Below are 10380 nucleotides of genomic sequence, written 5' to 3' on the forward strand. Positions count from 1 at the left end.
GGCTCCTACCCGCCAGGCACAGCGCCGGCGGACCCCTGCGTGTGGCTTTTCGCTAAAATGACCCGGGTGTCCCTGTGGCTCCAACGTATTTGTTCTCACTCTTCCCTCTGGGTTCAGGATCTTAACCTTTGACTCGTTAACCCTTCACCCTCTGAAGACAGTTACGTCTCCCATGTTCAGGTGGAAATGCCATCTTCCCAGCCCCTCCCGTTTGCCATGACGCGGAAGCTCTCCCGCATCTGGCGTGCACTCGGCCTCGCCAACACGCTTCCCACACGCAAACCAGCGCTTCCGTGACCACACCCCCGAGGGGGCCAGCGAGGGCCTGTGCACCCTGGGCGGCCGGCACTCTCCCCACGACGACGCAGCCCGAGTGAGTCCCCGTGGCCGCTGCAGCCACGGCCACAAACTCATCACCTCACAGGCCTAGAAGCCACGAGTCCCGAACGGGCCACTGCCCGGCCGGCGTGGCTCAGGGGTTGAACGTGGACCTAGGAACCAGGAGGTCCCGGTTCGACTCCCGGTCAGGGCACAGGCCCGGGTTGTGGGCTCCATCTCCAGTGGGGGGCGTGCAGGAGGCAGCTGATCAGTGATTCTCTCTCGTCATTGATGTTTCTCTCTCCCCCTCTCCCTTCTTCTCTGAAATCAATAAAAATATATTTAAAGTAAAAAAAAAAGATAAAAAACGGGTCATGAGGCTGCGTCTGTCCTGGAAGCTGTGGGGGAGTCCATTTCCTCGCCGCTCCAGCTCCAGGGGCTGCTGTGGGGGAGTCCATTTCCTCGCCGGCTCCAGCTCCAGGGGCTGCTGCGGCTCCAGCTCCAGGCCCTGCCTCCCTCCTGCCTCCGCCTCTGTTGTCGCTTCTCTTCCCTGCTCTACCCTCCGCCTCCTCCTCCCTCACACAACCCTCTGAGGACACGGGGTCGACCTGGGTTATCCGGGGCCATCTCCCATCTCAACGTCCTGAATCACAGCTGCGAAGGGCCTCTCGCCACGCACGCCGACACGGTCACACCTCCAGGAACGAGGACACGGCCGGCCCCGGAGGCCACCCTCCCGCCGCCCACACAGCACCGGCGTCACGCGGAGCTCACGGTGACAGCGACACCTTTTCCATGAGAGCTGGCATGGAGTCAGCACTGGCAAAACCTTAAATCCTCCATCACTCATCCCCTTTATTTTAAAAACGAATTTTGAATCTCAGCGGCCAGGCAACCTCCTCTCTCTCAGCTGCCTGTGCGGGTCCTGAACTCGCTCGGGAGGGAGCACTGGGAGGATGGGGCTCCCCCAGCGTCCGCGCCTCCCTCTCAGGCCGGTGGCTGGGAGCTGGTGCTGGTCCTGCGGGATCACTGCCGGAAGCGCTGAGAGGTCAGGGCCACCCACGGGGCTGGCTCAGGCGGGCGCTCGGGAGGAGATGACACACCTGCCGTGCTCAGCATCTGCAGCCGTGACCGTGACCGCGGCCCCTGCAGGGCCCAGGAAGTGCCGTGAGCTTGGGCGGGACTCCAGGGCTCTCCATGTCCACCCCCCGTCACTGTCTGTTGAGAAACCTGGGCCTGCGGAAGGCGCTCCCGTCACACTCAGCGCCGAACCGGTGGCTTTCGCTCTCTCCTCGCAGCTCCGTGATGGGGGCCTTGGCTCCCCAGGAGCCGCCCACACCTGCCATCTCCACCCCCGTCCTCACCCGCTCAGCCCCCTGACCCCCGGCTGACCATGTCCACCCCCGTCCTCACCCGCTTGGGCGGGACTCCACATGGCCCCGCGGGTCTCCTGGACTGTCAGGCTCCGCATCCCACGTAAGGCAGTGAAGCTGCGTCCGCCCCGTGCCCAGGGGTCTGTGCTCACCACAATGCCCCCACCTACCGCTTTCTAGCAAACCCAGAGGCAGCGAGGCGACAGGACGCGGGGCCCCAAGTCCCCTGCGCTGACGGAGTCTTCTCCACCCCCTTCTCCTCGGGGGTCACAGCAGGGGAACTGGGTGACACAGGATCGCTCCATTATTTCTTTTTAAATATATATATATTTTTAAATATATTTTATTGATATTTTACAGAGAGGAAGGGAGGGGGATAGAGAGTTAGAAGCATCAATGATTGAGAAACATCGATCAGCTGCCTCCTGCACACCTCCTTCTGGGGATGTGCCCGCAAACAAGGTACATGCCCTTGACCGGAATCGAACTTGGGACCTTTTAGTCCGCAGGCCGACGCTCTATCCACTGAGCCAAACCGGTTAGGGCTAAATATGTTTTTATAAAATATATTTTTATTGATTTCAGAGAGGGAAAGGGACAGAGAGAGAGAAGCATCCATGATGAGAGGGAATCATGCATCGGCTGCCTCCTGTATGCCCCACACTGGGGATGGAGCCCACAACTCGGGCCTGTGCCCTGACACACACACACACACACACACACACACACACACACACTTTTTACATAAATAGGAACATACTATACATATTTTGAACTTAACATTTTCACTGCACGATAACATTTTGGTGGTCTTTGCCCCCACACATCACCGGATACAGAGCGACCACATTCTTTTAAGTGATTCTAAGGCTCGGGTACCCTATAATGTTCTAACCACCTGCTGCTGTAGAGCCTTTTTAGTCGTGTCCAGCTGTTACTACTGCAAGTGACATCTCTGCACATGTATGTGAACATTTCCACACGACACATGAACAGACATGGAATTGGGAAACCAAAGAGTAGGTATGTTTGAAAATTTAAAAATTACTGCTGAATTGCCCACCAAAAAAGTGGTTAATTTCCACGCCCACCCACACTGTAAATTTCCCAAAGATCGTATATTATCAATTAAAAACTTTTTTTCCCCAATATGATGGATGAGAAGAGATATCTCATGTAAGTTTTATTTCTCTGGTACTAGCAAGACTGAATATCGTTTCAAGTGTTTATTGGCAACCTCTACTTCTTTCTTTAGGAAACTCTCGCTGGATCCTAACGTGTTCTCCTCGGGTTGTGGGGATGTTCCTCGCAGGTTTTAGGAGCTCCTCTAGGGTAGATATTGATCTTCTGTTGCAGGTACTTCTCATCTGACCCTTCTCCATTATTAATACACTAGAGGCCCGAGGCACGAAATTCATGCAAGGGCCTTGGCCCCGCTGCGGTGGCGGCCGCCTCTGCCTCGGCCCCTGCCCGCCGTGGCTTTGTCTGGAAGGAAGGACGTCCGGAAGGATGTCTGGTCTAATTAGCATACGACGCTTTTATTAGTATAGACAGTATCTTTAATTAAAAAAATGTAAAGGATACCGTCTGGGTATTGAGTCTTACTTAGGTAGGCCCTCCTGCCTCAACATTATACTCTTAGAAATTCCTTTATATTTTTTCTTATACTTTTATAGCTTAATTTTTGTCTATTTCTAGAATATTTGTGAGCTTATTTTATGAGCTAGGACTCTGGCTTTACATTTTTTTCTTTTTTTAAATATATTTTATTGATTCTTTACAGAGAGGAAGGGAGAAGGATAGAGAGTTAGAAACATCGATGAGAGGGAAACATCGACCAGCTGCCTCCTGCACATCTCCCCACTGGGGATGTGCCCGCAACCCAGGTACATGCCCTTGACCGGAATCGAACCTGGGACCCCTGAGTCCGCAGGCCGACGCTCTATCCACTGAGCCAAACCGGTCAGGGCTACATTTTTTCAAATGTCTTGATGCCAATTGTCTCAGAGCCAATCACTGATGATTCCTTTCTTTTCCCACTTTTACAGCAGGTCACATTCTTATACGCACCCGCCCCCCCCCCCCTTTCTCTGGCCCCTGCTCTCCATTAAGGTAACTGTAAGGTTTAGCCCTGTCGATCACTCTTTAAGGGCGACAGCTCTCTGGTATGTCTGAGTCTGGTAGAATGCACCCCCATTGCCCATGACTACCGCCAGTACTACCACTCACAGTAATTCATTTAGCTATTCTTTACCCAACGATATGTTTTTATTGATTTTTAAAGAGAAAGGGGGAGGGGGGGAGGGAGGGAGAGAGAGAGAGAGAGAGAGAGAGAGAGAGAGAGAGAGAGAGAGGAAACATTGATGTGAGAGAAAAAATATCCATCGGTTGCCTCCTGAACGCACCCCAACTGGGGATGGAACCACAACCTTTTGATGTACAGGACGATGCTCCAACTAACGGAGCCACCTGGCCAGGGCCATTTAGCTATTCTTTTTTTTCTTTAATTCTTTATTGTTGAAAGTATTCCATATGTCTCCTTTCCCCCACTGACCTCTCCCCGGCCGCGCCCGCCCCCCAGCACATGCCCTCGCCCTCGCCCTCGCCCTCGCCCCTCTGTGTCCATTGGTTCGCTCATGTGCATGCATCCAAGTCCTTTGGTTGATCTCTTACCCCTTATTTAGCTTTTCTTAAGCATTTTTTTCTTTTACACAAGACTTTATAAATGGATCCAACTTCTTTTTTAAAATATCTGTGACTAAACGGGGCTGCGTTGAGCATGCGGAGGAACGTGGGGGCCTGGACACCCTCCCAGCATCGAGGCTCCCCACCCAGGGGCGCGGCTGCCCCTTCACTCCCCCAGCTCCTCCTCTGCCCCTGTGGGCAGAGGTCTGTCGCTCGCTCAGTCGGGCTTTGCGTGTCTCGTTGGGTCTACTCCTGGGTGTTACAGTTTGGTTGTTCATGTGAGGGGTACGTTTTTCCATTCTATCTTACGGTTGGTTCTTGCTATGCTATAGGAAAGCTATTGATTGCAATATATTGATCCTGATTTTAGATGGCTTAATGAGTTCTTTATTAGTTCTAGTTGTATTTAGTTCTTTTTTAAAAATATATTTTTATTGTTGATAGTATTACAGATATCTCCCATTTTCCTCCCTCCCACTCCCTCCTCTCAGCCCCTACCCCACCCCCAGGTCTTCACTACCCTATTGCCCGTGCTCATGGGCTATGCATGTAAGTAGATACGTTCTTTGGTTTATCCCTTCTCGCCCCACACAAGTACAGACAGTCCTTAGGTTACGTTGGACTCGACGTACGTTGTTTCGTGGTTACATCGCCATCTCCCATTTATTTATATATAAAAAAAAGTTCCGTCATTTCAACGTATGTACATATGTGCTGTATGTTTTTTATTATCTATTTACCACAAGGTCAGGAATTGTTATCTTCCTTTTAAGTTGTTTTTACTGTTTCCCTCCATTACTGCTGTGCATGTGCTCCATGCGAGGGACGTAGGTGCTTATGTAGGTGGGTTCTGACTGACGGCGAAAATCGCGTTACGTCGCCGTAGGAACGGATCTCCCAGGTCACCCGAGGACCGACTGTACTTAGCTGAGTCCCAGAACCTTCCATTTAGAGAAACATGAACGCTGCCTCTGATTACACTGCTGTCTATTCCCTTCCAGTGAACACTTCCCGTCTGCTCTTCTGATCTAGTCCCACTGCCTGTGGCTGACAGCGTAACCTGGGACTCGCTGTAACACTAGGTCCTAACCTTCCAGCGAGCGATTCTGAAATTCTGCTGCCAACGACAGTGTCTCCTTTAGGTTTCTGGGAGACAAAGTCTTTATGACGCCAAGGAGCTTCCTGTCCTTCTGCCTCATTACGACGTCAGCAATAAGGTCAGGGTTTAGCCGACGTACTGCCAATGGGTTCAATGAGCTGGAACAGAGCTCTCTGTGTCAAGAGCGGCCCCCTCTTGGCCACGTAAATCCTAACACCCCAAGGCCACGCGCTCTGTTTAACGAGGAACGTACGATGAGGTCAGAGGCTCCGAGGCCATTCGAGCTGGTATATATGTAAACACACAGCATGAGCGAGACCTGTGGAGGGGGGTACACGAGAAGAAACCACGCATGTGTGCTACTGGTAATGAACACGAATCCCTCACCTTGAAATCATCAGGAAGGAGGAGTTTTGATGTTCGTAGAAAATTCAAGATATATCTGAACATCTGTCCGTCTCTGTCAATGAAATAGTGCTGTTTGAGACTGTCCAGCACGATGGGCTCTGTCCCATCAAAGAGTCTTCCGATTCTGTGGTAGGAGAGAGGGAACATGAAGACAGTTAGCATCAGCCGCTCGGCCCGGACGCTGCGTCATGGCCCGGGCGGACAAGGACCCCTGGCGTGGCTGGGGCTCTGTGCGGAGGCCTGTCCCTGCTGGACAAACGTCGCAGGACAGGCCTTCACACGAGTCTCAGGCTCTGCAAGTCGGTTCTGTCATTCCCGGGCTTTTCCCTGTAAAGACGATGTTCCTGACGTGGTGGCGATGGCTGTGCTGTCCCTGTGACGAAGACCGAGCCTGTCCTGGGGTCCTTACACAACCTTCTCTGCTCCTTAAAAATGCTGGTGTTGCTCGGCCGGCGTGGCTCATTGGTTGAGCGTCAACCTATGAACCAGGAGGTCAGGGTTTGATTCCCGGTCAGGACACATGCTCAGGTTGTGGGCTCGATCCCCACTAGGGGGTGTGCAGGAGGCAGTCAATCAATGATTCTCTCTCATCACTGATGTTTCTACCTCTCTTTCGCTCTCCCTTCCTCTCTGAAATCTCTCTCTATAAAAGCCTAAGCGACCGTCTGACCAGTAGCTATGACGCGCACTGACCACCAGGGGGCAGATGCTCAAGGCAGGAGCTGCCGAGCTGCCGTCACTTGGCAGCCGCGGTTCTCGGGTGACGCACCTGGAACCAGAGAGGAGGGAGCCCGACTCCGGGGTGCGTCACCCGAGAACGGCCCTCTCGCAATCCGGGACCCCTTGGGGGATGTCAGAGAGCCGGTTTCAGCCTGATCCTCACAGGCCAGGCCGAGGGACCCATCAGTGCACAAATCTGTGCACCGGGCCTCTAGTCATTAATAAAAACATATTTTTTAAAAAAATGCTAGTGTTCCAAACGGTCTTATAAATAAAATCTGTCTTCTGAGCTTCCCCCACCCATGAATCTCACACTTTCCCAAAATAAAGCACTGCCTCCCTGCTAACATCTCCATTTAATTATAAAAAAGAACAACTGAACATAGCACTCCGCTAGGAGAATGTTTTCCATTAACAACACCGAGTCTAATTTCTTAGGTCTCAGCAAAAATCATTTGTCACAGCCAGGCATCATATAAACAATACAGAGTTGACCACCCAAAAAATATGACCCAAAAATACATTAGACCACCCCAAAAATATGACCTAGTTCTCGAACATCAGAGGCTCTGGGTAGTTTTTAAAGACAGGAACCCATACCCTGTTTTTCCCACGTGCGGAGTAAACGTTCGAACAGTGTGCCACAGCTACAGCGTTTTGCATTCATTACCCTTAACCCTGTAAGGGAGGCGGAACCTGGAGATCCTGTATATTTAGAGAACAGAAGGTGGTCACATCCACACTGTGAGCCAGCGAGGGCCTGGCCAGTGACCAACAAGTGCCCTCTATCAACATGCAGGTCCCACTCCAGAAATCACAGCTACAAAAGGGGCGAGTGGGCAGGCAAATGGCTCCTTTTTTTTTTTTTTTAATGAAAAGCTTGTATGAAGCCAGATCTTTAACTCTGAATATCATTTTACTGCTTTGAAGATGATTTTCAAATCCCCCATTTTCGCATCCTGTGCAGAAAGGGGATGGCTGTGAGGGTTAAGCCAACAGTTCCACCCTCTTCACATGTAACCAACACATGGGAAAGGAAGGCCCGGGAATGTCTGTTTCAGTAAAAATCTCCCGAGATCATTAGAACACTCAGGTGCTCCTTGAAAGCAGTAAACGCAAAGGAGAAAGCGACACATTATGGTCGGCTCACGTTTCTAAAACTTCTTCTTCTCAGCTAATGAGTCTCGCCCGCCTTTCCATGGCCTGAGGGCGAGTCACAGGGTGCGGACTACAACCATCCTAGGGTCCTGCAGTGCGCTCTCCCTGGCCATTCATTCCTCACGACCACGTCCATCCAACAGGAGGCCCCACGACCCACAGGCAGGGACACGCAGACACCCAGCCACTGATTTATAGAGTTCCCAGGATGGGAAAGAATGGAACTGGGCTGCCTGTTATTAAAACATCGACACGTCACTGGGAATAACATAAATTCAGACTTGACAGGGGGCGAGAAGGAAGCTGTATTTATTAAGTGCTTTCCAGATACCTCGCCCCGGCCTCAGCACTTTGGAGAGGTCACACCCATTATCCTCCTCTTAAAGATGAAGAAACAGGCTCCAAACAGTGAGTAACTCGCCCAACGATGAGCCGATGGGGGATGAGCGCTCGGTCTGTTTGATCTGCAAGGGCCTCCCCACACGACTGGGATGAAGAGGGTCACCGCCACCCATTGAGAACTTTGGGTCTCGTGTGCTCATGTCTCGCTTATATCAGTTCAGCAAGAGCTTTACCCTGGAGCCCGGGGGTGCATAAGGATTATTTTTGTGGCCTGAAAAAAATTAGCACCGATGACGGCAAATCACTTTCGTGAAGAGATTTAAAAAGTAAGTATTTTATTCCTAAATAAACCTTACGCTTTTTATACTTACACGCTCATTCCCAAATCTAGGCTTGGCCGCACACTGGCACACACTGAGTGGCTCCTAAATGCCCCCACAGGGAAAAGGAAAGGGGTGACCGAGTGGGGAGTGAACGCGGCTCGGCCAGTTACTTGCTGGACTCTGGGTGAGATACATTCTCTGTCTCCATTTCTGTTATCAAATTGCCCATTTCTTCTATCAAATCACACTAACTTTTTTTTTTAAAATATATTTTATTGATTTTTTACAGAGAGGAAGGGAGAGGGATAGAGAGTTAGAAGCATCGATGAGAGAGAAACATCGATCAGCTGCCTCCTGCACATCTCCTACTGGGGATGTGCCCGCAACCAAGGTACATGCCCTTGACCGGAATCAAACCTGGGACCTTTCAGTCCGCAGGCCGACGCTCTATCCACTGAGCCTAACCAGTTAGGGCCACACTAACTTTTCTTGATAAAAATATCAACTAGAGCCATGGCATGCTCAAAAGAGTACAGCTATAGCCCGATCGGTGTGGCTCAGCGGTTGAACGTTGACCTATGAACCAGAAGGTCATGGCTCCATTCCAGGTTGGGGCACATGCCTGGGTTGCGGGCATGATGCCCAGTAGGGGGCGTGGAGGAGGCAGCCCATCAATGATTCTCTCTCATCATTGATGTTACTGTCTCTCTCTCCCTCTCTGAAATCAATAAAAATATACTTTAAAAAATACACAAACAGATAATGAAATATATTTCTTGCTTTTAAATATTAACATAGTTATTGACTACTCTTGTTTATGGAGCAAATAATGCAGAACCAGATCTCGAGGAAATTAAGCTCTTTGGGTGGAAATGAAGTTGGCTCCCAGGATGGCGCCCTGCTCTGTATTAAAGAACGGCTCTTAATGAAATGAAATGAGAGAGGGCATCGGGGGGCCTGGTCACCTGGCTCGGTGTGAGTCGGTCACTAGGCATTTAGTGGTTTGGTGTGTTCATTCCCGCATAGACCTGGCTTCTCTCCTTCACTGTGGCTCAGTTCCTTGAGTTTCCATTTCCTGTTTATTGTGTGGTCGTTCGGTTATCGATTCATTCTTTGTGCCGACGCTCACTGAGCCTGGCCGGGCGTGAACTCCGGGGGCGCAATGGCGGACAAGCCACCCTCCTCACTGTCGTGGCAGGTATGTCAACGGGGTGGGAACGCAGACCGGGGGCCGAGTGGCAGTTATGTCAACGGGGTGGGAACGCAGACCGAGGGCCGAGTGGCGGAGTGTCCCTGGGTGTGGAGAGAGCCACGGGGGGACAGGAAGTGCACCCGCTCCCTCTGGGGGAGGCGGGGAAGAAAGAGGAAGCTCACTGGAGGCCTGAAGGATGAGCAGAGGTGGCCAAGTCCTCGCTGTGAAAGAGAAAGAACTCCTACCATTCCCGACGGCACGGAGGGACCGAGAGCAACATGCGGAGCAAAGCAAGCCCATCCGAGGAAGACAAGCATCGCAGGATCACTCAGAGGTGGGAACGAATGAACAGCATAAACTGACGAACAAAAACAGATCCAGACACGGAAGCGTGGACAGGCTGTCAGACCTCAGAGGGGAGGCGCAGGGGGTGGGGTGGAAGAGCTCAACCAGTGAACTTGTCTGCACGTGTGCATCACCCACAGACACACAACAGGTGGTGAAGGCCTGGGCGGGGGGCGGGGCAGGCTGGGGAGGTCGATGGGGGGAAGGGGACACATGTAATACCTTCAACGGTAAAGACTAAAAAAAGAAAAGCTGGCCAGGCCCGGAGGTGGGCGGGAAGGTTAGGTGAGAAGGGAAGGGGCAGGTGATGGCGCTCTGCTGGGGGCAGACTCAGGTCAAGGGTCAAGGACCTGGTTTCTCGGCCACAGGACAGCGATGTCCAGGGAAGGAAGCGTTTAGAAGTGAGGGACCTGAACC

The 10380-nt window shown here is 51.8% G+C and overlaps 1 protein-coding gene across 2 annotated transcripts in view; it reads right to left on the reverse strand.

Moving 5' to 3' along the window:
• The window catches only part of KCTD1 (potassium channel tetramerization domain containing 1), a 63613-nt gene that overhangs the window by 6615 nt on the left and 46618 nt on the right, over positions 1 to 10380 (reverse strand). For both annotated transcript variants that reach the window (XM_006106201.2, XM_023747040.1), the window contains exon 3: positions 5863 to 6007. In XM_006106201.2, the coding sequence (XP_006106263.1) occupies positions 5863 to 6007 (145 nt within the window). The remainder of the gene's footprint in view (positions 1 to 5862; positions 6008 to 10380) is intronic.

Source organism: Myotis lucifugus, unplaced genomic scaffold (assembly GCF_000147115.1).
Source record: "Myotis lucifugus unplaced genomic scaffold, Myoluc2.0 scaffold_782, whole genome shotgun sequence".
NCBI classification, from domain to species: Eukaryota; Metazoa; Chordata; class Mammalia; order Chiroptera; family Vespertilionidae; genus Myotis; species Myotis lucifugus.